This window comes from Sodiomyces alcalophilus, assembly GCF_042370955.1.
Source record: "Sodiomyces alcalophilus JCM 7366 unplaced genomic scaffold ACRALscaffold_6, whole genome shotgun sequence".
NCBI classification, from domain to species: Eukaryota; Fungi; Ascomycota; class Sordariomycetes; order Glomerellales; family Plectosphaerellaceae; genus Sodiomyces; species Sodiomyces alcalophilus.
In genome coordinates this window covers 2,395,233-2,423,218 of record NW_027263537.1, presented here as the reverse complement: position 1 = coordinate 2,423,218, position 27,986 = coordinate 2,395,233, and the positions used below count along the sequence as shown (strand labels likewise).

At 45.9% G+C, this 27,986-nt stretch overlaps 8 protein-coding genes across 8 annotated transcripts; 4 read left to right on the top strand and 4 right to left on the bottom strand.

The window, feature by feature from the left end:
* Nucleotides 1–13,545: 13,545 nt before the first annotated feature.
* ACRALDRAFT_2036536 (uncharacterized protein) lies at nt 13,546–15,349 on the bottom strand. Its single transcript, XM_071020806.1, has one exon. It carries the CDS (start codon nt 15,078–15,080, stop codon nt 14,025–14,027), a length of 1,056 nt encoding a protein of 351 aa, XP_070873707.1. The 5' UTR covers nt 15,081–15,349; the 3' UTR covers nt 13,546–14,024.
* A 905-nt stretch (nt 15,350–16,254) lies between these two features.
* ACRALDRAFT_2108986 (uncharacterized protein) lies at nt 16,255–16,792 on the top strand (the record flags this gene model as incomplete). The annotated part of the gene is made up of 4 exons (XM_071023390.1): nt 16,255–16,365; nt 16,416–16,494; nt 16,562–16,632; nt 16,694–16,792. The coding sequence occupies 4 exons, from the start codon at nt 16,255–16,257 to the stop codon at nt 16,790–16,792; spliced, it is 360 nt and encodes a 119-aa protein (XP_070873706.1).
* A 265-nt stretch (nt 16,793–17,057) lies between these two features.
* On the bottom strand, nt 17,058–17,493 carry ACRALDRAFT_2109563 (uncharacterized protein; the record flags this gene model as incomplete). Its single annotated transcript, XM_071023427.1, has 3 exons — nt 17,058–17,243; nt 17,327–17,386; nt 17,443–17,493. 3 exons carry the CDS (start codon nt 17,491–17,493, stop codon nt 17,058–17,060), a joined length of 297 nt encoding a protein of 98 aa, XP_070873705.1.
* Nucleotides 17,494–18,720: 1,227 nt separating this feature from the next.
* On the top strand, nt 18,721–20,668 carry ACRALDRAFT_2109003 (uncharacterized protein; the record flags this gene model as incomplete). The annotated part of the gene is made up of 2 exons (XM_071023392.1): nt 18,721–20,006; nt 20,089–20,668. 2 exons carry the CDS (start codon nt 18,721–18,723, stop codon nt 20,666–20,668), a joined length of 1,866 nt encoding a protein of 621 aa, XP_070873704.1.
* Nucleotides 20,669–22,162: 1,494 nt separating this feature from the next.
* ACRALDRAFT_2043605 (uncharacterized protein) lies at nt 22,163–22,544 on the top strand (the record flags this gene model as incomplete). Its single annotated transcript, XM_071021366.1, has 2 exons — nt 22,163–22,280; nt 22,378–22,544. 2 exons carry the CDS (start codon nt 22,163–22,165, stop codon nt 22,542–22,544), a joined length of 285 nt encoding a protein of 94 aa, XP_070873703.1.
* Nucleotides 22,545–22,950: 406 nt separating this feature from the next.
* ACRALDRAFT_1031998 (60S ribosomal protein uL23) lies at nt 22,951–23,527 on the bottom strand (the record flags this gene model as incomplete). The annotated part of the gene is made up of 3 exons (XM_071014915.1): nt 22,951–23,038; nt 23,098–23,390; nt 23,474–23,527. Coding segments are annotated over 3 exons (435 nt in total), but the record flags the coding sequence as incomplete, so codon positions are not given.
* Nucleotides 23,528–23,775: 248 nt separating this feature from the next.
* ACRALDRAFT_2021414 (uncharacterized protein) lies at nt 23,776–25,025 on the top strand (the record flags this gene model as incomplete). Its single annotated transcript, XM_071020057.1, has 4 exons — nt 23,776–23,885; nt 23,966–24,003; nt 24,031–24,076; nt 24,113–25,025. 4 exons carry the CDS (start codon nt 23,776–23,778, stop codon nt 25,023–25,025), a joined length of 1,107 nt encoding a protein of 368 aa, XP_070873701.1.
* A 316-nt stretch (nt 25,026–25,341) lies between these two features.
* On the bottom strand, nt 25,342–26,402 carry ACRALDRAFT_2043602 (uncharacterized protein; the record flags this gene model as incomplete). Its single annotated transcript, XM_071021365.1, has 3 exons — nt 25,342–25,983; nt 26,238–26,278; nt 26,357–26,402. 3 exons carry the CDS (start codon nt 26,400–26,402, stop codon nt 25,342–25,344), a joined length of 729 nt encoding a protein of 242 aa, XP_070873700.1.
* Between the last annotated feature and the right edge of the window lie 1,584 nt (nt 26,403–27,986).

Here is a 27,986-nt window from a genome sequence, read left to right as displayed (position 1 = left end):
TAAGCGTCCCCCCGGGGGGAGCTAATAAGGACGCCGAGCAGGCGCCCGTCGTACCGAAATTAATAATAACGGTGCCCGAGCAGGGACCGGATAAATATAAGGGGTTAACGGATACGCCGGTTACGCTCGGTCCTGAAGATAGTGGTTCGTAGGCTAATCAGCGATCCGTTACCGGCCCCTCGACGTTAACGTAAAAGGCGTTGATTACGATGTTTTTATAATATCTCTAGTAATAAAGCGAGATTAATCGAGTAATTATAGAGAAGCTCGCTAAATGACCGGCGCCCCGGCGCGATTACGAAAAACCGCCGGTATATAATTATAAGCTAATTAAAGAGTTATCCACGGTTATAAAAATCGACGATTAGTTAGTAGCGATTAAGGCTAGGAACCAGTTCCGACCGGGTGCCCTAGTGCTATAGTAAATCGAATAGGCTTTAATAAAGCTCGAATATACCTTCTAAACGTCCTAGAGGCACTATGCCCGGAAAATCACTAACCCGAATTAAAACGACTTTACGGCGTTTATTCGGCGAGAGTATCTATCCCGGGATATATAACGGTACTATTACTATAAGGAACTTCGTAAGCTACGAATAACCGGCGATATAACGCCGATAAAGTTATTTAAGCGATAGGATAACCTGTATAGGCTATTAGGCCAGGAGATAAGCGGGAGCGAAGAGCGCGCCTACGACTATTTTAGTCGGCTGCCCCTATATATTAAGGATAAGATATAGGAGCGGAGGACTAAACTAGATAAGGCCGTGACGCTAGCTTAAGAGGCGTAGCTATTCTAGGATATAAGCCCTATTAAGAAGGCGAATAGTAAGCGATCGGATACTGGTTATAAGAGGACCCTATCGAACTTCTAGTATTCGGACGGTCGCTTAAGCCGGGTAAGCACCCCGGCGACTAGTCGGCGTACGCCCGCCGAGCCAGGTAAGGACTCGAAGGGGGCGCCCCTAACGGGTTAAAAGGCATCGGGCTCGGGCCTAGAGCCTTCGTAAGCGTAGCCTAGCACGCGTGCCTTTATAGGCGAGTGCTATAACTACGGCAAAAAGGGTCACCGTTCCAAGGACTACTATAGTAATAAGGAACGACGGATAACTAATAACGGGGCGGCGAAGGCTCGCGCCCACGTTAGTAATATACACGCTATATATAATAACCTCGATAACGATATTCGGGTTAGGGAACTCTATTCGTTAGGAAATAAGTCGGTATAGACGGGGAGGCCGAACCTACGCCTAATAACCGGCCAGCGATTATAGTTAGCGAGGTAGCGAGATCTATAGCGATAGTAATCCGTTACGGAAAGGAGGTTAAGTTTAGCATAGACTTAGATACCTATACGCAGGTAGATATTATTAGCCCGGCGTTAGTGGAACGCCTAGGGTTAAAACCGCTTCTAGAGGTCGAGACTCTAGAAATTAAAGGCTTTAATAGTAGCCCGGCGAGGGTTCGCGGAGCGTACGGCTTAGCTTTTTATCTACTAGACGCAGAAGGACGGCCACGCCTACTAAAAAGGGTCTTCCTATATACGGATCGACCTAAGGGTACCGGATAATTACTACTCTTAAATAATAGTATAGGTTAGGAAAGTATTATAATTAATACAGCCCGCCGAATATTCGTCTACGGGCCGATTTTAATCGTAGACCCCGAGCTCTAGGCTTATAAGGTTATTAAAAAGCGGGTAAAGGTATATATTATATATATCGCTACCGCTACTACGGTCATACCGGGGACACCGGATATAACTATTCCGTCTATAGATAATAAGGTGATATACGGACTAGTTATCGAATTACCGCTAGAAATCGCTAACTACTAGGACGTATTTTCGGAGCAGGCTATAAAGGAGCCGCCTTTACTAAAGGACGCCGAATATATAATTAACTTATAAGACGGGAAGGAACCGCTATTTAGGCCGTTATATCCTTTATCTTAAGCCTAGCTAGAAGAGCTAAAGAAGTATATCGCCGAAGGGATAGCGAGCGGTCGTATCTAACGGTTAATAAGCCCTATAGGCTTACTAGTGCTATTTATGCCTAAAAAGGATAATAGCTTACGACTCTATATCGACTATTAAGGGTTAAACGCTATAACGATTAAGAATAGGTACCCTCTACCCCTAGTCGGCGAGCTATTAGATAGGCTCGCCGGGGCGAAGTACTTTTCTAAGGTAGATATCCAAGATACCTATTATAGGATCCGGATTAAGAAAGAGGACCGCTAAAAGATAGCGTTTAGAACGCGATATAGCCACTATAAGTATATAATTATACTGTTTAGGCTAATAAATACTCCGGCTACCTTCTAGGCGTATATTTACCGAGCACTCGCCGGTTTACTAGATATATATTATATCGCTTATATAGATAATATCCTTATATATTCCACGTTAAGGGAATAGTATATAAAGGACCTAAAGAAGGTCCTGGATCGGCTTTATAGGGCCTAGCTATACACGAAGCTATTAAAGTATAAATTCTACTATAACCGAGTAGACTTCTTAGGGTTTATAATAACCCGTGAAGGTATTATAATAGATCCGGAACGTATATATACGGTCGCCGAGTAGCCGGCGCCCGAGTTATTCCGGGATATCTAAGTTTTCCTCGGTTTTACTAATTTCTATAGAAGGTTTATTAAGGGATACTCTAGAGTCACCGCGCTATTAATTACGCTACTAAAAGGTAGTTAAGCGGGTAAAAAGAAAGGACTTTTTAAGTTCCTGGATAGCGCTAAACGGGTATTCGAATTACTAAAAGTCGCCTTCGGGTCGGCGACTATTCTATAGTACTAGAATCTAATACTAGATATAAGGGTTAAGACGGACGCCTTAAATAAGGCTATTTCCGGGATCCTAAGTCAGAAATATAAGACTAGATAGCGACCGGTCGCCTACTTCTCGCGGAAGCTTTCCGAGACGGAGTAACGATAAGGTATAGGGTAATAGGAGCTATTAGCTATAATAAAAAGCCTCGAGTATTAGCGCCACTATCTCGAAGGCATAGGGTAGGCGTTTACTATACTAACGGACTATTAGGCGCTTAAGGGCGTATTAAACGCGCCGGCGCGGGACCTTCGCGGAAGGCTCGCTAGATAGGTATACCGATTATCGTTATTCGATTTCGAGGTTTAATACCGCCTAGGCAAGATAAACCCGGTAGACGGCCTATTAAGACGGCCGGATTATATAATAGATAAGACGCCGTATAATAATATGCTTCCTACCTTATCGTAAAGATTACGACTAGTTAGCGACCTCCCGATAAGTATTCGCTAACGGATCACGAGTATCCACTTTACCCTAATAAGTAACGCGGTAAAGATCGTATATGTTTAAGCCGCTCGGGTAACGCTACCCGAATATAGGCCTAGTAAGCGTAAGCAGGCATAGACTCTATAGGAGGGGGCCCTGCCTAGCTTAAGAGATAAGGATAAAAGAGGGCTATAACCCCTATATCCTATTAACGGTACCCGGCGTGTTATTATCGCTGCTATTACCCGCTCCTAAACATAAGACGTAGGATATAGGGCGATTACCTAATAAAGGGTCGCCGATAAGATATCGCCGACGCCTAAGGCTAAGGCTAGGGTTACTATAATACCGGATTAGTATATCCTATATTCCGTGGCTAAAGAGCTAGCTAGGAATAAAATAGCAGGTCGGCATACTATTAATAAGGAACTAGAAGATCTAGTTTGAGGGCTATAGACCACTAACCCGGATTATATATCCTTAATTAAGAATATACGCTAAGGGACTAGAAAAAGAGCGGGGTACTCTTTTAGAGATAAGGATATACTACTATTTAAGGGATAGTTAGTACTACCTATATAGGGCGCCCTAAAGGCGGAGGTCCTACGATAACACTATAATAACCCTAGAGCCGGGTATATAGGAGCGAATAAGATACTCGAGCTAATTTTAAGAAAGTTCTATTAGGTGGACTTAGCGGCGGACGTTCGCGATTACGTTACCGTATATTCGGCGTGTTAAGGAGTATAGGTGCCGCGATATAAGCCGTATAGTTAGCTATAAACGCTGCTATTACCCACGTATCCGTTCTAAAAGATTAGCATAGATTTTATTATAGGTCTACCGCTTATAAAAAGGGTAGACGGGTAAACGTATAACGCTATCCTAATAATCGTTAACCGGTATATAAACTACGCTCTATTTATTCCTACACGGAAGGATCTAATAGCACCCTAGCTAGCGGCGCTATTATATAGGGAAATTAAATACCGATTCGGTAGCCCGGAGGGTATAGTAATAGACCGGGATAAGCTATTTACTAGTTAGTTTTAGATAGAGTTTTACTGTGAGCGGGCGAATACTTAGCGACTATCCACTATATACTACCCGTAAACGGATAGTTAGACGGAACGAATATATTAGTTCCTAATTAAGTACTTATAAACGATTACCGGCGATATAATAATATAATAGCCTATTTAGTTATTAAAAGCGGGGTTTACCTATAATAATAGCGAGTATTCCTCGCTTAGTATTTCGCCGTATAAAGCGTTATACGGGTACTACCTATATATAGTAGAATATATCCGCCCTAGGGACGATACCCGGGTATAAGGTGTTTAAGAACGTATTAAAAAGCTAGCGGAAGTTTAGCGAAAGGTCCGCGAATACTAAGCGCGTGCCACGGAGTACTAGGCTTAGCACTATAATAAGCGCTACTAGCCGTAGTAATATAAAGTAGGCGATATCGTTAGACTATTTATAAGGAACTTCCGATTCCGATAAGGGTTAAAGCTAGCACCGCGATATATTCGGGTATAAGTAACTAAGAGGATTAGCGAGTAGGCGTATAGGGTTCGCCCCCTTTTATAATACACGAGGATACACGATATATTCCCGGTATCCTTATTAGAACCGTAAAAAGACCGAGTAGCCGTAAAGCCGTCGGCGAAGGATCTCCCGCTTTTAGAGGAGGAGTAAAATAAATAGGAGGTAGAAGATATCGTTAATTATAAAAAAGAATAAGGGAAAACGTTCTATCTTATAAAGTAGGCAGGCTAGCCGGTAAAGTATAATACCTAGGAACCAGAGGACCACCTAAAAAACGCTCTAGGGATCCGGAAAAGGTACTAGAAGTATAAAAAACATATATATAAAAGGTAGGACGACTATAAGATAGTATAAGGCGCTAAAGGGTTGTCGGATATAAATAAGAACTTAATTATAGGTTATAATAACCTTTCCCTTATAGTAACTAAATAAACAGAGTTAAGCTCCGACTAGTCCTAAATCCTAAACTATTAGAATAAAGTTTAACGCTATTTTAGGCAATTATTACCGGCGATCGCTTAGCGAATAAAAAAAAAATTAGTCGCTAAAACCATAGAAGTCGGTCTTATTACTGATAGCGGCGGCTACGATATCGTCGTTGTTAGCGGGGGCCGACTAGGCGGCGGGGGCACGACGGCGAGGCGTATAGATACGACGACGGGGAATATCCTCCTTATCGGAAGAGGCAAAATTCGGCGGCGTATACTCGGTATCGCTAGCCGGAGCCGGGGGACTAGTAGCCGATAAAGCGGTAGAAGCTTAACGATAAGCTAGGCGATAAGGATAAGCCGTAGTAGGATAAGCGGGATAAGGGGCCGGCGTAATAGCCTTATTAGAGTTATCGGTAAAAGGATTATTATCGCTATTAACGGAGATATAACTATAGCGAGTAGCCGCCGATCGACTAGCGAAGCGATATGCTAGAGCGGGATAATAAGGGTTATTAATGGCCGATAGGAGGCTAGTAAGACCGTCCAGAGACAGGAAGGCGTTAAGGCCACGTAAACGATCCTCGCGATTAAACGGATAGCAACTATTCATCGCTAAATCTTTAATAAAGGTAATAAACGACTTAACGTCGCGAAGATCGCCCTCGCGCGGAGGACGAGTCTAGTCTAATAACGCTAACGCTTCGGCGTTATTAATACGACCAAGACGGTGTATAAGGTCGACCGTTATCATAGAACGCAAGGACAAAATCTTATCCAGAACCAGTATCTACGACTACTAACTATTAGAGATATAGCCGAACGATTAGCGACTAAAAGAAGAGAAACTTATATCTTTAGCGGTAAGCTTCTTCTTACCGCGGTCTATAACCACGCGAAACCACTTACAGGCCTTAGAAATACGCTCAAAGGCGCGGCGCCGAGCCATCGGCGTCAAGTTATCATCCACTGCATAGACACGCTTACTGCTATTCTATAGCAACTAAGCAGCGCCTAGCAGGAAATCCAGAATCTAATAGCTAATTAGCGTAGGCAAAACGCCAAACAGTCAGCGGACTTACAGCGGCACACTATTAATAGCCGCGGGCACAGGCAACGCAGCGACTAGCGCCCGTGCCATCGCCAGCTTTATTAAGGCAATCGATACCGATATACAGGTCTAAATAAGACACGTAAAACAAGCAGGGAGCCTCGTCCCTAATAACCGACTCCTAGCCCTTATCGGCGTTATATTTAAGCTCCCGAAAAGCCATAGTAACCTGTAAGTTAACCGACGATATATTAACGATCGGTCGGCGTTATTAATAATAATAGCAATAATAGCGATAAAGAAGAAAATGAATAATCGGCGAGAGGTCGGCGATTATAATAAGGGAAAGATAGTTATAGGAGGAAAATCAAATACTATAAGGAAAATTACGTGATAAGACTATATACTCGTCGCCAAACGGTTACCTAAGGCTAGGCATAATATCCGCGAAAGGTCAGATAACCATAGGTAATAATAATAAGCATCGCGGAGTTTCTATAGTAATATTCGGATAAATCATAAGGTATATAGTCGGCGATAGAACGCCGATAAGCAGGTAAATAAAGGAGCGGCCACTCTTTTTTCCTACGGGTTTTTAACAAGGGCTCGTATAGAACCAGATAGACATAATTAATCGCGATAAACGCGTAATTAAAAGCATCACGATAATATAAGTCTACGGGACTAGACTTATCAGGGGGGGGGCAGTATAATAAGATAATCGCAGACCTATCGGCATATAGTCGGACCGATAGCCGCGCACGGACCACCGATCCGAACCTATCTCTATACGTACGAAGAGGGATTAGTTTAATCCCTTAAGTTAAAGTCTTGGTTTAAAGTTAGCGCTTAATTAACGAATATACTGCGATTACTCTATGATACTAAGCTATCGAGCCTTTTCTGTGATATCTTTTCCTTAACTAAAGTCTATAGACTTTCCTTTTGTTATAATCCTATATTCCGTGGCCAGAGACCTAGCTAGGAATAAAACGGCAGGTCAGCGTATTATTAGCGAGGAACTAAAAGATCTGGTTAGGGGGCTATAGACCACTAACCCGGATTATATATCCTTAATTAAGAATATTCGCCGAGGGACTAGAAAGAGAGCGGGGTACTCTCTCGGAAATAAGGATATACTACTATTTAAGGGACGGTTAGTACTACCTATATAGGGCGCCCTAAGGGCGGAGGTCCTATAATAACACCACGATAACCCCCGAGCCGGGTATATAGGAGCGAATAAGACGCTTAAGCTGATTTTAAAAAAGTTTTATTAGGTGGACTTAGCGGCGGATATTTGCGATTATATCGCCGTATATTCGGCGTATTAAGGGGTATAGGTGCCATGATATAAGCCGTACGGTTAGCTATAGACGCTACCGTTACCTATATATCCGTTCTAAGAGATTAGTATAGATTTTATTACGGGTCTGCCGCCTATAAAAGGGGCTAACGGGTAAATATATAACGCTATTTTAATAGTTATTAACCGGTATATAAAGTATACCCTATTTATCCCTATAAGGAAGGACTTAATAGCACCCTAGCTAGCGGTGTTACTATATAAGGAAATTAAATGCCGATTCGGTAGCCTAAAGGGTATAGTAATAGACTAGGATAAGCTATTTACTAGCCAGTTTTAGATAGAGTTCTATTATAAGCGGGCGAATACTCGGCGATTATCCACTATATACTACCCGTAGATAGATAGTTAGACAGAATAAATATATTAGTTCCTAATTAAGTACCTACGAATAATCGCCGGTAATACGATAATATAATAGCCGGTTTAGTTATTAAAAGCAGGGTTCGCCTATAATAATAGCGAGTATTCCTTACTTAGTATTTCGCCGTATAAAGCGTTATACGTGTATTATCCACGTATAATAGAATATATCCGCCCTAGGGACGATACCCGGGTATAAGGCGTTTAAGAATATATTAAGAAGCTAGCGGAAGTTTAGCGAAAGGTCCGCGAATACTAGGCGCGTGCCACGGAGCACTAGGCTTAGCACTATAATAAACGCTACTAGCTATAGTAATATAAGGTAGGCGACGTCGTTAGACTATCTATAAGGAACTTCCGATTCCGGTAAGGGTTAAAGCTAGCACCGCGATATATTCGGGTATAGGTAACTAAAAGGATCGGCGAGTAGGCGTATAGGGTTCGCCTCCCTTTATAGTACGTAAGGATACACGATATATTCCCGGTATCCTTATTAGAACCGTGGAAAGACTAAGTAGCCGTAGAGCCTTTAGCGAAGGATCTCCCGCTTTTAAAGGAGGAGTAAGATAAATAGGAGGTAGAAGATATCGTTAGTTATAAAGAAGAATAAGGGAAAACGTTCTATCTTATAAAGTAGGCAGGCTAGCTAGTAGAGTATAATACCTAGGAACCAGAGGACTACCTAGAAAACGCTCTAGGGATCCGGAAGAGGTACTAGAAGTATAAGAAGTATATATATAAAAAGTAGGACGACTATAAGATAGCATAAAGCGCCGAAGGGTCGTTGGATATAAAAATAAGAACTTAATTACAGGTTATAATAACCTTTTTCCTTAATAAAAACTAGATAAAATAGGGTTAAGCCCTAACTAACCCCGAAATTATAAAACTATCCGTATAAAGTTTAACGCTATTTCGGGCGATTATTACTAGTAAACGCTTAGCGAATAAAAAAAAAAGAGAATTTAATCGTCGAAGCCGTGGAAATCGGTCTCTGCGCCAAAAGTGGCGCCGGACAAACGGCGGCGGTTAGGATAAAAAGGTCCGGGGACCGTTTCCTCCTTATCGTCGTTATTAGCAGTAGACGAGGCGGCGGACGTATAATAACGGGGCGTGCGAGCGGGCTCTAGCGCAGGCTTAGCGGCGGGGAGCTAGCTAATAGAAGGCCTAGCGCGAGGAGTATAGCTACGGCGAGGAGTCGCCCGGCGACCGGCAAAATAACGACTAAGGATAGGCCGCCGAGGCTTATTAATAGCCGCTAATAGGGCGGCGAGACTAGGCAGAGCTAGGAAAGCCTTAATACCCTCCTAATTATCCTTATCGGGGTGCGGGCGGCGATATATAGCACGTAGATCGGCGAGATAGCGCTAAAGGGACGTGATATCCCGTAAGTCGTCCTCTCGAGGCGGACGGATCTAGTCTAAAAGGACCGAGGCGTTATCGTCGGTAACACGGCTAAGGCGGTGTATAAATTCTAACGTTATAACCGAGCGTAGAGAAGTAACCTTATCTAAGAGGAGCTGCTGATTCTACTAATAATCAGTATAGGATCGCCGAACGCTTAGCGAAAACAGAAACTTATAGCTTTAACGGGAAGCTTATGGTCGCTATATAGGATAACCGCCCGGAACCACTTATAGGTATTAAAGATACGGGCGTAGGCGCGTTAACGCTGGATCGGCGTTAAGTCGTCGTTCTTATTAAGTATACGCTTACTATAATTCTAAAGCAGCTAAGCTATACCTATTAAGAACTCCGGAATCTAATAAAAAAAAATTTAATATAAAAATAAAGTAACGCTAAAAGATTATCGAATATACGGCGGTGTATTATTACTAGTCACGGGCGCAGGTAACGTAACGACTAGCGCCTATACGGCTAGTGGATTTATTAAGGCATTTAACCTTAATATAACTGCCTAGTTAAGTAATATAACGCTAATAAAGCGCCTTATCGGCGATAAGGCCGAACTATCCTTAATCTTTATTAAATAGACGCTCGCTTATAGCGATTACCGCCTATAAAGAAATATCCGATATAGTAGCGGCGAGGGGTCGATAGAAATTAATATAATTAATAGAGGAAAATAGGAAGTTATCGCCGAACGATCAGCGATTATAATAATAGAAGATGGTTATAGGAAGAAAATTAGGAGCTACGAGGGAAATCACGCGAGGAACTATATACTCGTCGCTAAACGGTTACCTAAGGTTAGGTATAATATCCGTAAAAGGTTAAATAACCATAAGTAATAATAATAAGCATCGCGGAGTTTCTATAGTAATATTCGGATAAATCACGAGGTATACGGTCGGCGATAGAACGCCGACGAATAGGTAAATAAAAGGAGCGGCTACTCTTTTTTCCTACGGGTTTTTAATAAGGGCTCGTATAGAACCAGATAGAGATAATTGATCGCGACGAACGCGTAATTAAAGGCATCACGATAATATAAGTCTACGGGACTAGACTTATTAGGGGGGGGGGGCAGTATAATAAGATAATCGCAGACCTATCGGCATATAGTCGGACCGATAGCCGCGTATGGACCACCGATCCGAACCTATCTCTGTGCGTACGTTAAGGGATCAGTTAATCCCTTAAGTTAAAGTCTTGGTTTAAAGTCAGCGCTTGGTTAACGAATATACTGCGATCACTCTGCGATACTAAGCTATCAAGCCTTTTCTATGATATCTTTTCCTTGACTAAAGTCTACGGACTTTCCTTTCGTTACAGCCCGCCGCCGCCTGCTCTATACGCATAAAGGACCTGCGAGGTCACATCTATATTATTAAGGTCACTGTTCTTTAAGCCCGCGTCTTCGAGAGACGTTTTTAGGATTATACGCGCGAGGAATGAAGGACTGTTACTGGACTGCTTGTAGATGCCCTGATTAGGGTAATAGAGATATATTAGGCCTGGTTAAGACGGCTGTTCGGTTATTACTTGTGTTTGTGTTAAAATTATTAAGACCACGAGGCGTGGCTTAATAACTTAGGGCCGATTATAGAGGGGCAGACCCGTGTTCCGGGTCAGGATATTAGATATTATGTGACTACTCGGTCCTAGAGATCTGGTCTTATATACGGCTATTCTTCGGAATAGACCCACTATATCTAGCTAGCTTTTTATCTGATCTTTCACGATTATCACCTATCACCTATTAGAATTATAATTTATATTATCCTTCCCTTTTTTGCTTATCTAGACGATCCAGAAGAGCCGACCGTAGGCCCGCCTACCTATCTATAGCTATTTGTTCCCCTGATCGGACCACTGCCGACCCTTTTAGAGGCCCGGCGACCGTCTTCCCGGGACCCTTAGCTCTAGATACGGACCCGTGACGAGCCTGACCCTTCCTTTCGGCTAGCCTATTAGTTGGTTGTTTGTTTTGGCCCTAGCGGAGCCGTTCTGCATAGTGACGGCTTCGCCTTTCTTCACTGTAAGGTCGCCGCCCCTTTTACAGACCTATTAAGGTTAGGGGGTAGACTAAGTACGTTTAAATTAGGGGTTATAAATGTTGATATCTGCTATTAATAACTACTTTATAGTTATAGGCAGCGGAATCAGGAGCAAAAAGATATATATCTTTATACTAACTTACCTATCTTAATACCTGATTATTAATATAGGTAGTTAGTAATATAGAGATATAAGATATAAGCAGAGACAAAGAGTCTATTACGCAATAAAGAGTCTACTGCATAATATATTATGCAATAAAGACTCTACTACGTAATAACCTAGTCTACTATATAATAAGCAAAAGCTTATTATTACTGCTTTTAGACTAGTCTCTCTATATGCTATTTATCTATATATATCTGCTTCCTCTAATTCTTCTTTCACTTTTTTTTTTACACTTCTTTTATATTATTACTGTATTCTACTATCAGTACTATGGAATATTACTCTATTAAATTCACTCAGCCTTCTATTACTTAAGCTCCTTTCACTGTCTCCTTCTTTAATCTACGGCTTCCAGCTAAGCTCATAGACTTTATCCAAACGCTTATAGTATATATTATTTATTCGCGGACTCTTCCTATTATAGTTATATAGCCGTTATCGCGGCTTAAGCGAACTCCGTGGCCTTTTAGAGGCGGTGTAATAAGTTATAAACGGTGAACTCTCAAGCGTTACTACTACGTTCTTATAGATCTAAATAGGGTCGATATAGTATCCGTGCTCTAGGAAGAACAGGCTCATCTTTATAGTTAAGCTCTTACGGTTATTTGATACCAACTATACTATAGGTAGTAGTTGATTGTAATCGTCTTAAGTGTAATAAACGAATACTTGTAGGTATACTTATACTCTCTAATTAGCTTATTCAGTAGTATTATCGGTTTATAAGTAATATACCGTGCTTTATTAATTATTTAATTCGGGCTAGTTTATAAAAGTATTACTAGAAGTGGCTTATCTAGTTAGAGCCTTAATCGCTTATAATTGAAGAGGGTATACTATGGAATCAGAAATAATAATATAGAAATAATAATATAGAAATAATAATATAGAAATCTCGTATAGGCTTTTACTTTTATTAAATTTATCGTTTTAAGGGTTATAGCCTTTATTAGTCAGTCTATAATAACCTAGAGGTATCTATACTTCTTTTTATTAGCTGGCAGTAAGTCCGTTATAAGGTCTATCAATAAATCGTTTTATTAGAGACATTTCGTTTCAGGGATTTTAGAGGCGTTAAGGAATGCGTTAAGGGACTGGAACTGGCTCTAAGGTAGACTATTAGAATATACGAGACCGAGTTATAGTTTACGACTATTAAGCTAGCCTAAGACTTATTATCTTAAGCCGTAGGCTGCCCTATAAAGGTCCTGGGGTGGATAGTTACTGGTCCTTACGTAGGGCATTTCCCGTTAAGTCCAAAGTGAAAAGGACTTAACAAACAATCTTATAATCATTCCCCCCACTAGGTTAACTTTATGATTTATTGTTGTTATAGTCTCGACGACTCTCTTCACTCCTTACACAAAACCTATAATAAATGCCTTCTTACCGTTAATAGCCACTTTAGTCTTGGTTTATAAGGCTAGAAACTAGGTGCCTTAGTAATCTACTCTGATTTTTTATAGCCTAGATAGAATCAATAAGTTTTCGCCCTTATATAACTATGAATTAGTAGTTATTTCTGATTATTTTAAAGGCTAAATAGATATCTAATAGAGAGAATACGAAGAGATATACGCGGAGAAGGGAAGGAATTAAGAGAATTAGAGGTAATAATATAGTTATTGGGTATTTTAATAGATTTAGTTTAGAGTGTTTAACGTAGAATTATATTATTCCTTAAAAATACCTCCTTAAATTATATATATGAATTGTATAGGATACTTAGGGAGCTTAGCGGCTTTATTATAGCCCTATAAATTGCCCCCGCGGCCGAGATTGAAAAACTCTCTCTGAAGGGGGAGCTCCTAAACTCGTCTTCTTTAACGCCTTACACGGGACGTCTTATATCACGTCTACTTCCGTGTAGCGACTTATGAACGCCCGATACTGAACCACCGCTGCCCTTCGTAAAACCGAGAAAATGCTCTTGTATTTCTTGCATTGGAATGCAAATTCTGCGCTTGGCCCGAACACGATAGGGGGATATATGTGATGTGGATTCAACCAAGACTGAACTGAACGTGCGCTAGACGCCCAAAAGCCAGGAACTATATAAGGTCACGCACAGCCTAATTCAGAAGCTGCTCAAGGCAATGTTACCTGGATATCCACGGGAGTCTATACGAATTGCCCTGGCCCTACATGTCTGGCACTTGATAACCCGCTCGGCTAGGGACGAATTTCCACCCACAGAGCTCGAAGATTCCCGGTAGTTTTCACAACATCTTCCTGTCTTCCCAAACCGAGTCTCGCAACATCGTAAGGTCTCGACCCTCTACATGGTGTAAACGCCTCTGATGTAGACGTAGTCGCACGGATAGGAAGTATCCTGCATCCCCCTGAGGGAAAGGGAGCTCAAACTTAGGAGAGCTTGAGTATACGTCGCAAATCATCCTCCATTGCGAGCAAGCCAGGGGGCCTATCAGCTGATACGGAAGAACCGTCGCCTGGCTCATCGGACGGGCTCAGTTCAGGAATGGGTTGTGGGGCATTGGTACTGCTCAGTTTGGACCCAAACAGATACTTCTTCAGGGCGTCTGAGCGGTCTTCATCCCTGGGTGGACCTGGGGAATGTTCTCGGGGGGGTTGCGCAGTAGCCCGAGCTAGCCGAAGGCGCTCTTGGTAGGGCGTGGCAAAGGCCGGGCCAACGTGGCGATTAGGGGCACCATCCAACTCGGAAAGAGGAATCCCGGAAACCGTCCGTTGGGGTTGCATGCGGGCTCTGGGTTCGCTTCTGTAGCCGGTGGTCGAGGGGACACCGCGAGGGGATAGGTTTGGGGGGGATGCGGGTCCTTGGCCAGTTGCCAGTAGGTTGCTGAAACTTGCTCGACGTGCCCTTTCCTTCTCCGCCCTATCTGCTCTGAAGATGGCTTCGAGAGGAGACTCATGGTGGCTCATACTCATTGGTAATCGGTTTGGTGTTGGTGCATCAGCTTCGGTGGTAGGTGGCGAAGGCTGCTGTTGGTTGCTTCGTCGGACGTCTTGCCCCATTGGAGACCCCGTATGGGCTTTATGGAAACTTGGGAGTGGCAAAGCTGATGGTGCCGGCGAAGCATGGAATGTCGCACCGGCAAAAGCTGTAGAGGAGCTAGATTTGGTCGCTGATGAGGAATTGGGTGGAGTGCGGCGTGAGCTATGAGGGATCTCGGGAGATGCGACAGCGTTCTTGGGACGATTCTTGTTGCGTGTTCGAGACTTCGATGCGGTTGAGTATTCCATTGTGGAGGAAAGATCCAGAGTTTCAGAAAAAGGTGTCTGGGGAGTTAATGGCTGAGAGGTCTGGGAGAAAGTCGTTGCGGTCGGGCCGGAGGCGTCATTCTCAGATGCATACACCTTCTGTCCGATACTTCTGGATGCATGTCGCCCTTGTCGACCACGAGGCGGGGTGGGCTTTCCTTGACTATTGATGTTGTGCATTCTCGAGCCGGAGAAGCCTAGAAAAAGAGATGGGTGATGTGAAGACCTATAACCGTAAGAAAGGGATAAGAAAAGCCTGTGTGCGTGCAGCAGGCATAGGTGGAGGAAGGTCCTACGTTTGAATCCCTGGATTATAGGAGCACCCTGCTGGCCGAAGACAGATGACCGAGGTCCCTAAGAAGGTATTTTGTTTGATATATAACGTAGAAGTTAAATAAGAAGTGAGCGATAGTTTTATGCGTATCTGGTAGAAGGGCAAAGGCGTAGGCGACCTTGGTTTATGGGCATTGTCTTAGTGCAGACAACGTCTACGAGTTCACAGGGAATAATAGGCGGCGGGGGAGGAAGGAATGGTGGAGAGAACGGGCTTATGTAAGACTAAGCCCAACATCATATGGGTACCTTATTATTATGGTTCAAGAGAACGAGTGTGGTGATATAGGTATGAAGTATGTGACGTATGATTAAGCTGGTATGGTACCTACTAATACATGCAGCTACGTATAAGTGTATACGTGTAGGTAGGTAGTACGAAATATCTATATAGGCCATGTATCCATATAACAAAGGTATATACGAAGTACTGAGGGGTTAGTATCTATTCTATTTGGGTTTTGGGAAGTCAACCAGCATGATCACTGGGCTGGCGCGGCTTATCTTTATGGTATTGATATAAACATATCCGCGCCGCAACCACGATTCAAAGCTTGTGAGAGCTTATACTTTCGTGGGGCTTACATTGCCACGCGCACATCATCCGCGGATTGAAGTCATACTGGCACAGCAGGTGCTAGCTTGCAACGACCGACACCTGCCTGCCTGATTGAGCAAGGAGAAGGAGTGGTTCAGGTGTCTTCCTTTTCGTCTGCAAGCCGTTTGCCTAGGTTCCTGGGTAATTCCCCGGCATTCTAATCTACGGCAGGGCCCTCCATCATTAAATCGATATCTCTCTCTCGGGTTATGTTTGGCCCATAGACTCCATTCCCTAAGGTACCTACCCATTCCTTCCCATGTCTTCGTAGATAACCGCTCACACGCCTCTTGACGGTTGTCGGCAGGGTTTACAGAATCGATCCACCACAAAACTGATACTCTCTCGATCAACTCGCCAATTCGTCAATATCACTCTCGTCAACCGGAAAAGCATCGAACACAAGTCAAAGCCAAGTTTATAATGGCCGATGTTGACATGACTGACGCGCCTGGACCGGCCATTGCGCCTAAGAAGACCGATGGTAACGGCGGCAAGGCGATCGAAGCCAAGAAGCGATTCGAGGTGAAAAAGGTTAGGAGAACGGGTACTACATGCTGGACAATGCTAAACAAGAGTTGCAGTGGAATGCCGTTGCGCTGTGGGCATGGGACATCGTGGTCGACAACTGTGCCATCTGCAGGAATCATATCATGGACCTCTGTGAGACCCCTTCCAACCTAATGCCTACGTGGTCGCAGTATACTGACGTCCTTCACACGCGCACCAGGCATCGAGTGCCAAGCAAACCAAGCTTCCGCAACAAGCGAAGAATGTACTGTGGCTTGGGGCATCTGCAATGTACGTGAAGCCCAGTTCGAACGATACAACTGAACGGCGAAGCTAACGCATTTTGCTACAGCACGCCTTCCATTTCCACTGTATCTCCCGCTGGCTCAAAACCCGACAAGTGTGTCCCTTGGACAACCGAGACTGGGAGTTCCAAAAGTATGGCCGTTGAAAGAAATGGGAACTGCCACTGTATGATTTGGGGTTCCTGGCTGGGGTGCCAGCGGGAAATGCTAGCGGTGCTCACGGAAGGCAGTTTGCAATAGGTATGCCAGGAGTCATATGGGGGAGTGGGGGGGGAGGGGGCTAGAATACCTGCATGGGCATGTAGAAATGGAAATCCTCCGCCAGTAATCACCTGGTTAAATTTTGGATATGGCCGCAAAGGCCAAAAGACGCATCGTCAAATACCAAGGCCTGGTTGCCTGCAATTCTTATTATGTGGTTGTTTCTATGGCGACGATTGATTTCCTGGCGTTTACGTCTAGCCACTTGACAGGATGTCGGGTGAAGTAAGGCCAGGGAGGAACAACGACAAGGAAAGTCAGCGAGGTGCCCACTAGACCTATATATACCGCCAACTTGATATCTTGCTGTGTGAAGCCGACCACAAAGGAGAGAGCCTAGCAGCGTTGAGAATCAAATGTTAGAACATAGAATAATGATTGAGTTCCGTGCGAATTTTCCGGGAAAGACCAAGACGTACTGCGAACGCTGATAGAAGCAGCGTGGAGAGCAGCTCTGCTAGCCCCTGTCCCTTAAAGTCCTGACATGGCGGATTAGCCTCGCCCGCCTAGTAGATATCAAGGATTCGTGGCATACAATTTGGCCGTCTGCCAGATCCCGCAACTTGTCCAGGGTTTGTTGAGCCATGGCACCCAATCTGCCGTATTTCAAAACACCGCGAGATATTTCGGAATAGCAACAGTCTTAGTATCTCGCCGTCTACCCAGGTTTGTGGGGATGAGCGTATATTGTCCCAGGCCGGGTATTCGTAATGAGAATAGCAAGTAGGTAGATGCCTGAGGATCACGGGGAGGAAGATGACGACGCGGAGTGGTCGAGAGTAGGGACTGGAGTCGAGTAGTCAAGATAGAAGCAGCTGAGGTGGCAGGATAAAGCATGCTACACTGTGTGGATCGTACTTTGTAGTACTGTGCCGAGGCGCTCCAAGTGGACCCACTACTTCTACAGGAACAATGGTTGGCCGTCAGATCTAATATTCTGTAACTGCGCAACAAGCTTAAAAATACCCGTGCGGTAAGGTATGCTCCATATACGGTACGTAATAACCCGCATATGGAGTAGTTCGGCAAACCGTCTTGACCTTCCCAGCGCTCGAACGATGCTGATTTTTTTTTTTGGCGGGCCTCGAAATGATTGATACCAGTTTTCTTTGAAATCCTCAAAAACCCCTCTTCAACAATCGCCACCTACATCCCGTTTATCGAGGACTAAGCAGCAAATCCTTTTCTCTCACTATTTCTGATACATCAGAGACCACCTTTGTCCTGACAGTTCTTCAGAGCCCTGAGACTTATGAGAGCCATCTAAGCTCTATCGTATTTACTTTCCTGGAGTTGGGTTAACGCGCAGCCGTATCGAGGACGTTTCCACCGAGGTCACCGGACCAAGTTCATCATCAACGCACTGTCAATACCACCAAGTTGGCTTCTTTCGCCCGCGACTTCCACTCCCCAACCCGTTCGCTCCGAGGTCCTGGATTCTGGATCTACAGCGGAGTGGACAACAAACCGCCTTAACTGACCAGCTCTCTCCAATCCACTCCTCTGATCGCTTCGGCCAACCTATATTACCTCAATATCTGCTCCAGACTCTACCAAGACGTCGTAGAGTTGTGAGACCCGGCTACGTTACAGCACCCAGCACTGCGCGCAGCTGTGGCGCGCTGTGCGCAGCGACACGATATCACTATCGCCTCGTTTGAGTTCGGCCAGATCAAGTTATGGGAGCGGCCGGCTAGCTACATCGTTGCAGGGCCCTTTGGTGTGGGTGCCTTTGTTCCGTTCTACGCTAGACAGATATTCCAACCTTGGCTGAATAACGCACGCTTTGCTGAGGCGCAGGTCCTTCTTCATCATGTCTGACCACGAAGAGACCGTCTCTGATATGGGCTTCAAGGCCCCCGTACCCGAACTCGATGATCATAGGCATCAGTCTCCGTCCACTCAACCCCCTGGACGTGTTCGCCGAGGCACATTCGATACTCTTTATGGTGCCCGCCTTTTGGGGCACGAAATTGGGCATGGCACTGAAGGAGCCAGTTCCCGTATTTTCGACATGGAAGAAGCCATCATTGATGATGGTGAGCAAACGTCTATCACAAGACATGGTCGGCGACCTACAATTGAGACGCCCGGAGATCAGCGGTCAGTGTCCCCGCCCAATTCGGTAAAGGCTTTCGCCGAAGCTCGCCGCCGCGAGCGGGAGATGTCTTTCTCGGAGCCAAAGTACGAAGAGGGCGAGCTGCATCGCCCGTTATCTATGAGCAGTCGGCGTAGCCTCCGAAGCAATGCCCACACAGTTGAGGATGATGCAGCCAGCCTCGTGTCCAACAAAACGGCCGAAGATGATGTCTGCTTCCCTCCCCAGGACAAAGGACGGGTTGATCAGTTGTGCATTGACTTCGACTATTTGGAGGCCTTTATCCAGGCTGAAACCGAAGCTAGAGCTCTCAGCAAGCAGGAGACGGTCGATAAAAGCTTTACCGACCTGCGGCCGCACCATTCAACTGCTGCCCAGGATGGTGTCCAACTACCCACTGTTGACGGCGACATTCTGGACATGCCTTCTGATTCGTCTACGGTCCAAGAGAATAAGGGGAAAGCCGACACTGCCGATGGACAACACGCGTTGCCGCCACATGTTCCGGCCGCGGCTCCGGTTGATAAGAATCGGTTTAGCTTTTTTTCCTCGGCGTGGGAATCCACCATTCATGCCCAGGATTTTGGCTCCCTGGTACTCCCGGGGGAGGATATCCGCGGGCTCTTTGCCCTCCCACCTGATGACGCTGACGGCGTCTGGTGGTTGAATGTCAACACTCCGACGAAAGAGGAGGTCCAGGGCATCTGCAAGGCCTTCGGAATTCACCCACTGACCATTGAAGACATCAACACTCAGGAAGCTCGAGAGAAGATCGAGCTTTTCCCGTCGTACTACTTCGCGTGTTTCCGCTCCTTCGGGACCATTGAAGAAGAACACGGTCCCGAATACGAACCGTTTAACATTTACGTGGTCGTCTTCCGCGAAGGCACACTCAGCTTCAGCTTTCAGCCAAATGGACACGCGTCGCACGTAAGGAAGAGGATTGCATTGTTGAAGGACTACGTCGCCCTAAGCAGTGACTGGATCTGCTACGCTTTGATGTGAGAACCCATACAGACAAATCAACCCAGCCTCAAATCCAGGAGGAAGGTCCGGCTAACACTACTTCGTTTCCTATTTTAGTGACGACATCGTCGATTCATTCGCACCTGTCATCAAACGCATCGAACTCGAAGCGGATGCCATTGAGGATGGTGTCTTCGTCATTCGGGAAGATGATTCAAATGACTTCCTCCGGTCGATCGGCCGCACACGAAAGAACTGCCTGGCCCTGATGCGGCTTCTGGGTGGCAAGGCCGATGTTCTTCGTGGCTTCACCAAGCGTTGTAACGAAAACTACAAGGTCACTCCTCGCATGGACATTGGTCTCTACCTTGGAGATATCCAGGATCATGTTGTCACTATGGTAACGAACTTAGGCCACTTTGAGAAAATCCTTGCCCGTTCGCACAGCAACTACCTCGCACAGCTATCCATCAGCAACATTAGTCAAGGCACCGATACAAACCGCGTTCTCAGCAAGATCACATTCCTGGCATCAATTCTGGTTCCTATGAACTTGGTCAGTGGTCTTTTTGGGATGAACGTTCGTGTCCCCTTTGAGGGAGCAGATACCCTTCTTCCCTTCTTTATGATATTCACTAGCTTGATCGTCTTCTGCATCATAACTTTAGTTTGGGCACGAAAGGCCAAGTATATATAAAAGATATGGGTATTACTAGCGGCTAGGTCTGGCTTGGGACAGTAATGGAGAGGGGTATGTTCTACTTGCTTCGAGATACTGCTTATATAGAACAACGATTAAAGTGTTTTGTGTCTCCTTTATCGACAGGTGCAGTGGTTCTCTAAGTGATTGCTGGATGATACGAGAGGCCGTTATATAGAGGTCCGTTATTCCGACTGTACCATTTGGTTATTCCGACTATAGTTCCAATAAGACCCAATCTTCCTACTACCTTATCGATCTACATCTTCAATCTACGTCGTCAATCTACAGCCCAGGAGGCGGCGCGTTCCTTATCTCGTATCAAGAATAAAATAACCGTGGGCGTAGGCATAGGCGTGGAAGAGGAAGAGGAAGAGGAAGAGGAAGAGGAAGAGGAAGAGGAAGAGGAAGAGGAAGAGGAAGAGGAAGAGGAAGAGGAAGAGGAAGAGGAAGAGGAAGAGGAAGAGGAAGAGGAAGAGGAAGAGGAAGAGGAAGAGGAAGAGGAAGAGGAAGAGGAAGAGGAAGAGGAGTTACTACTACTGCTGCTATTAGCTTCGATTAAAATAATAAGCTTATAATCCGTTAATTGATCTGAGCGATCAAATTGATCCAACTTATTAAAAGACGTTAGAGTGGTTTACGACTATAGTTCTATGTCCGAACTACAGTCGGAATAACTCGAACCTAAGCCCTGGCCCGTATTAGAACTGGGTTTCAAATTCAAGATTTCACTTTAGAACGATGTTAGAGACCTGTACGAGGTATTGCCCTAATAAACTCTAAGTTACCCGAAGTTTTATTAGATTCTATCCATGTTCCCATGCGCGACTGGGATAGCTAACAAAGACGCCATTTATAGACATACGTTGCCATTGTATAGTCAAGACGACAGGGGAGGCTACTCACCCATATACGAATACAGACGGTTACATGGTACAAAAGCCTTCGCTCAAAGACCCGTACAACCCGACCCATTTCGTAGTATCTCTCAAGGTAAGATCAGGAACGAGACAATAACAAGTTCAACATGCTGCATCATAAGCATATGCAGTCATTTGTCACAAATATCAAGTAGATTTGCCTCACGTACGCATACCTATCAGCGTGGTGTCGTATATATAGTGTGTATACGTTGGCTCGACATTTATGCCTAGCCACTATACTCCAAGTTCCATTAATGCACTGCACTGTCGGGGCCTGGTACATGCTACTACCTACGAAGTACAGTATTCGTAGGTGTATTAGGTAGTGGAATCAAGTGGGTCACCCAATCGAAAGCCAAAGCATTCAGGTGCGGATTTTCACTTCCCAGGTAACTTGACATTCTGGAGCTGATATCTTCATCACTCCGTCTTGATCCCTCTCGCGCAACTGTTCGACTGCCGCCACATTAGGTTAATTAAATCCTGAGCCCTGTACAGGTAATAAATACATCGGTCACAAACACACACAACGGATAGGACTGACTGGACACTAGCCTTCCTGATCAACATGGATTCCTCCCGACAAGCACTCGAGAATGCGGATTTGGAGAAGCTAAACGACAAGGATAAGCAAGAGCTTCGGCAGTTCCTCGCCAACGAGTCTCAACGATCACAAATTCAATCGCGTCAGTAACACCCATTCTGATGCCATTCTCGCTGGTGACGCGATGTGGCCGATAATCTCAATTCTGCTCATCCACGTACTAACTTGGGACACACCAGAGACTCATGCGCTCACCGAGGTCTGCTGGAAGAAATGTGTCACGGGAACTGTCAAGGGATCTAAGCTGGACAGTGGCGAAGAGAAGTGCTTGGCCAACTGTGTTGACCGATTCCTAGACGTCAATTTCTTGACTATGAAGCATCTGAACAGCATGCGGTCCGGTTAGATCACGGCCACTGACGTCGTAATATGTTGCTGGAGACTTGTTTCTACATCATGCACTCGGTATTCGTGTAATGCATTGCACCATAATTATTGGAGAGGATCAGGGATTCAAGTACATTTGAGGCATCGGGAATTTTGCTACCACGCGGTTGGAGCTCAGTGTGTCACGGCAAATCCGCAAAGCATTCATTCTCATGACATTTACCTCACCCAGAATGGTTGGGCGAAGAAAGATGTACCTAAATGTTCGCTGCATGGTTTATTCTTGTCTGGTCCCTTATTTTGGGCGCACCTTTGGTGCTGCCACCCTCGAGCTCACAGAAAACATCAACCTTAAGACGCCGCATGCCCATGTCGTTGTGTGACAGATAAGTCCCCATATACCGAATTGTTCCAAATATCATCGTTTAAACGAGGGCCAGCTTCGTGGCGGCAATATCGAGAGCATCCACGTCGGGTGTAAGGCGAGCGTAAGCCTTCTTGGCGCCATCGGGACTGGGGTAAGAGGTTAGCAAGTTTGTTGACAGCGTGATAGACATGGTTGCATTGCATACCGAACCAGCGTGTTAATCTTAACAGTGTCAATATCATAGAGCTTCTTCAGAGCCTGCTTGATCTGGGCCTTGTTCGCCTTGACGTTGACAATGAAGACGAGGGTGTTGTGCTCCTCGATCTTCTTCATCGCGCTCTCGGTGTTTAGCGGGTGGACGATGATCTTATGCTCGTCAAGACGGGTCTCGTGAGGAATCGACTTGCGGGGGTACTTGGGGGCCCTCGACAGTTGAAGGGTCTTGGGACGATGGAAGCTGGTCGTATACCGGACCTTCGTCTTCTTTTCGGAGTGCGACTAAGAAACAAACATCGTTCGTCAGCACTGTCCAACCACCACATAAAGACAGCGAATGGAATCGCGAATGCAAAAGTACTTACACCCTTCAGGGCAGCCTTCGCCGCAGCGTTGGCCTGCTTGGTGCCCTTAGGAGCCTTGGAGGCACCTCCTAGATAAGAAAGGAAGCATCAGCAATCGCTCAATGAAGAACTCGCAAGGTCTGCTGTTGCGTGATGCCCCTGAAACCCGGTGCTCAAGAATCGATTGTGGGTCATCGTTGAGAGAAAAATGGAGGTGAGGTCGACGCCAAACTTGAATGATTGCCTCTCAGGTCATGTTGTACCTTTCTTTGTGTCCTTGGGAGCCATCTCGACGGAATATTTGCCAGGCAATTTGGGCGTTGATGATTGTCGTCAAGAAGAGAAGTCGGCTACCTAGTATCGGAGGTTGGCTTTTTTCCCCTTTTTTTCGTTTTGCTTGGTTTTACCCTCCTTCGCCTTGGCGGGGGATTTTGTGGCTCTGACCGATTAGGGCCAGTGGGTTTAAAGGCCCTCTAAACGCCACGAGGTCATTGGTTGTAACTGTTCCCACAGGTCCGATTGGAAGATACGGAGTGAAATACGTACAGTTTGTGATCACGTGATTGAATGTCGCCGAGCCGTTCTGGTCCGCACCGTAGCTGCGAATGTCCAGTCAATGCGTATGTAGGTCGCTGTGTTACGTGTGATCGACGCGGTGAGCATCCTTCCCACCCGTCATCGCACCGAGACAATGGGGAAGAAGAAACGCCTCCCGCAATCACTAAGCGCGGGACGACCACCGACAATTAGGCAAAGGCCGTTGTCCATATCAAGAAGGGAGACTCGGGCCCTCATAAATGCTCACCACACGCTCCAGAAGAAACGGCAACAGGCCATAGCACGAAGCGATGATGCCACTGTATCGACCATTGACGCTGAAATCGCTGCCCTTGGGGGGATTGAAAATTACCAGCGAGCTAGCCTCCAAGGACAGAGAAATGATCGAGGTGGTGATAGCTCCCGGCTCCTCCTTAAATGGCTGGAGCCCTCTCGTTCTCAACTGACTAAGGCAGCTTCATCTGGTCAGCCATTTCGAATGCTAGAGGTTGGCGCCCTGAGCACCAGGAACGCTTGCTCGAATAGCGGGCTTTTCCAAATGGAACTGATCGACCTCAATAGCCAACAGTCCGGTATTCTCCAACAGGACTTCATGGAACGTCCGGTGGCCAAGAGCGACGAGGAGAGATTTGACATCATCTCACTCAGTCTGGTTCTTAACTATGTGCCCGATGCTGCGTTGCGTGGCCGGATGCTGCTCCGGACATTGGCATTCCTGCGTGAGCCGCCATTGGAATTACCAGAGAATGAACGAAAACTGTTCCCGTCCCTGTTTCTCGTTCTTCCCCGGAGCTGCGTCGTCAACTCGCGATATATTTCTCTCGCCCGACTCACGGAGCTGATGTCGTTGCTCGGATATATTCAGGTCGAGACGAGATTCACGAATAAGCTGGCCTATTTCCTCTGGACGAGAGCTAGCGCGCCGAAGAATCCACTTCCGTCTTTCCCCAAAAAAGAAGTCAATCCAGGAAGTAACCGGAACAATTTCTCCATCGTTCTCAACACTACTACATGAGCGAGTACTACGGTGACTCTAGTTGTCAGAAAATCTACCGGGGTCGGTCTTTGTGATTGCATGAAATCACCAGCTGGAAGCTAAGAAAAACTATCTCCGGGGCGCTGAAGCAACCGTCAATCTCGATCATGTCACTTGCCAGCACACGGGGTCAGGACAACTTGGATATTCCGGAATACTTGCTGAATCCAAAGGGATTATATGTCGTTCTCGTATAGAGCATCCTAATGAATTTCATACCTATAGCTAGTACGGTGCAGTAGTCTCGGGGCTTGTAGTGCCACGCACCATCACACAGCCCCGTGTTTGGCATACATCATGACGATACGTCGAGCCGTGCAGCGAGGTCTCTGAAGTCTCGCACGGCATCCGTTGCCAACGAATTATTCTCTGGCAAAGGGGGGTTCCCCGGACGAATAACGGGGAGGCTTTGCATCCCCGCTTCCCGGGCAGCGGAAACCTCGGCGAGGTTATCACTCAGGAAAAGCCACTCATGAGGTTTGACGGTTGGATGGTGGGACATGATGGTGGCGTAACTTCTGGACTCCGTCTTGGGGCCGGCATTGACGGTGTCAAACCAGTCCGAGATAAGCGGGACGAGGCTCGAAGGAGAAGCGTCGGTGTGGCCAAAGAAAAGCTTCTGGGCGGGGACAGAGCCGGAAGAGTAAATCATCACCTTCATCCCTGCTGTGACCCAAGTAGCCATAGTGGGCGCCACATCTGGGAAGAGTGGCGCCTTGATTTGTCCAGATTCGTACCCCCTTTGCCAGAGATGCCCTTGAAGCGCCTTCAAGTACGGCGCCTTGACGTCGCGATTAACGAGGTCAACGACGTGGGCTTCGAAGTCGGACCGGGACGAGGCTGCTGGTTCAGGAAAGGCGTTGCGGTACGGAGCGAACTCAGGCGAGTCCCAGTTCTTATCAAGGGCCGCAGGCAGCGCTTGCAGAGCGTAGGGGAACTTTACCACTGGTTACTAGTCCACGCGAGAAAAAACGAGAAAAAGATAGCGCCAGGTATTGGTATAAGTTTTTTTTTTTTTTGGGGGGGGGGGGGGGGGGGAGTGGGATGGACAATGGGAAGAGGGGAGACAGGGCAGGGTAAGGAGCAATAGAATTGAGGGAGGGAAAAGGCAGGGAAAAGGCGACGAGTAGTAGGTTGACGATCGTGGCGCAAGGGACAAGCTATCCTTGCCATTTACTGATTCGCACTCACCAAAACATCCTTCACAAAGGAGATAGGGCATACAGTTCCCTCTAGAGAAAGATGGAGAAAGCAAATTAGACGCCAAGGTGCCTTGCGGTTTAGCTGATTCAGCCAGAGGGGTTACTCACCTATATCTAACAAGATGACCCGTGTGCTTTCCGGCGTGAACGTCATCTTCATAGTAACAGGAAGAAGACGCAGATGTTCAAGTGTTGACAAGACCCTTTGAAGCTCGTTGGGCAGCCTAATGGTTGGTGATGCAGGGCGGTGAAGGCGGTGAAAAATACATGCCGCTCGGAGACTCGGGGGCGGTCGGGTCCGAGACCGCAACCTGTCGAAGGAAGGCACCGTACGTTGTACATAGTCCACGCACCTTTTTAAGGTACCTATCATTTTACAGGTGATTCCACCTACTTAGTACGTTGTACATACTAGGTACCTAGGTAATTCGCAGATGGGGCCCGGGGGCCCGAAAGACAGTATACACGTGGCGTATGCACTGTACGTAGTGGCTGTGAAACTGGCAGGATTAGGTATTAGCGAGCGGTCTGGTATCTAACGTATTCGTAAACTGCTTTTGATTGCTTTGAACTTCTTCGGAGGTATAGAGGGCCTGTGCTATCAGGCATTACTTCAACCACCCCTCAGAAGATTAGACACGTCCGGACATGTGTATGCGTAAGTACGTGGCTACTGCTGCTGATCAGGAAACGACTCATCGGTGTCAGAGCCTCTATTACCTATGCCTAATAATTGAAGAAACCTACCTATATACGTATAGAGTACGAAGTGTGTATGTTGTATGCCGTAGGTATACGAAGTATATAACGCACCTATATGAGACGAAACGAGGGCAAAATATCTAGCAGGTTTCTGACACGTTGGTCTGCAGCGTGTCTGACAGTGATTCGTGTTGTCCCAGAACGATAAGCCGTTGTGGAATTGGGCGCTCATGGCTGCAACATCTACCAGGTGTAGGTACGTTGTACACGTTATACGATTGGTTCCCGCCGGTTGCCTACGAAACAGTTCCTCATTCAAGACTTACGCATGCGATTCTCCTTATTATGTATCCAGGTTGGCGACTTCTATGTACATGTCTATCCCCGCACCATATCCGGCGTTCCAAAATGTCCCCTATCTCCTTACCCTGTCTCCGAGGAGTCCATGATCCAGCAAGCTAAAGACTAGCATTGACTGTCGCGATTACTGCATGTCGGCTTTTGTCCATATCTTTGCTCTGGCATGGCGGAGACCCAATGGCAGACGTAGATATTCAAGCGTTATGGCCTCCCAGGACTCGGCGCACTCGTATAGGGTGCAGACAAAACGACCCCTCGCAACCATCCAATACAGCCAATAGGCATCAAGTCAACAATAAAAGATAAAGAGTCAGGTAAAACACGGCGAGGACGATCATAGGTATGGACACAAATTCCCGATTGAGAGACGGCTCCCTGTTTGACTACAGGTATTCTTATAACCATCGTGAAATCAATTTGCTGTCGAAATGAATTTCATTCACGACTAAGGTATGTTATGAACTATTACTCGATGCTGACTTTACCATTGATATCTTTACACTACCTACCTTAGGTGTTGACGCTCATGTTGTATGAAGTGCTATGTACCTTTAGGTACCTACATACATAGATATGGAGACCTCTATACTACACTACAACGCATACGTACACGTTATAGGCTAGGTTAAAGTGGATCTCCATAACAGGTCACGATAAGTACGGAGTACATGGTATG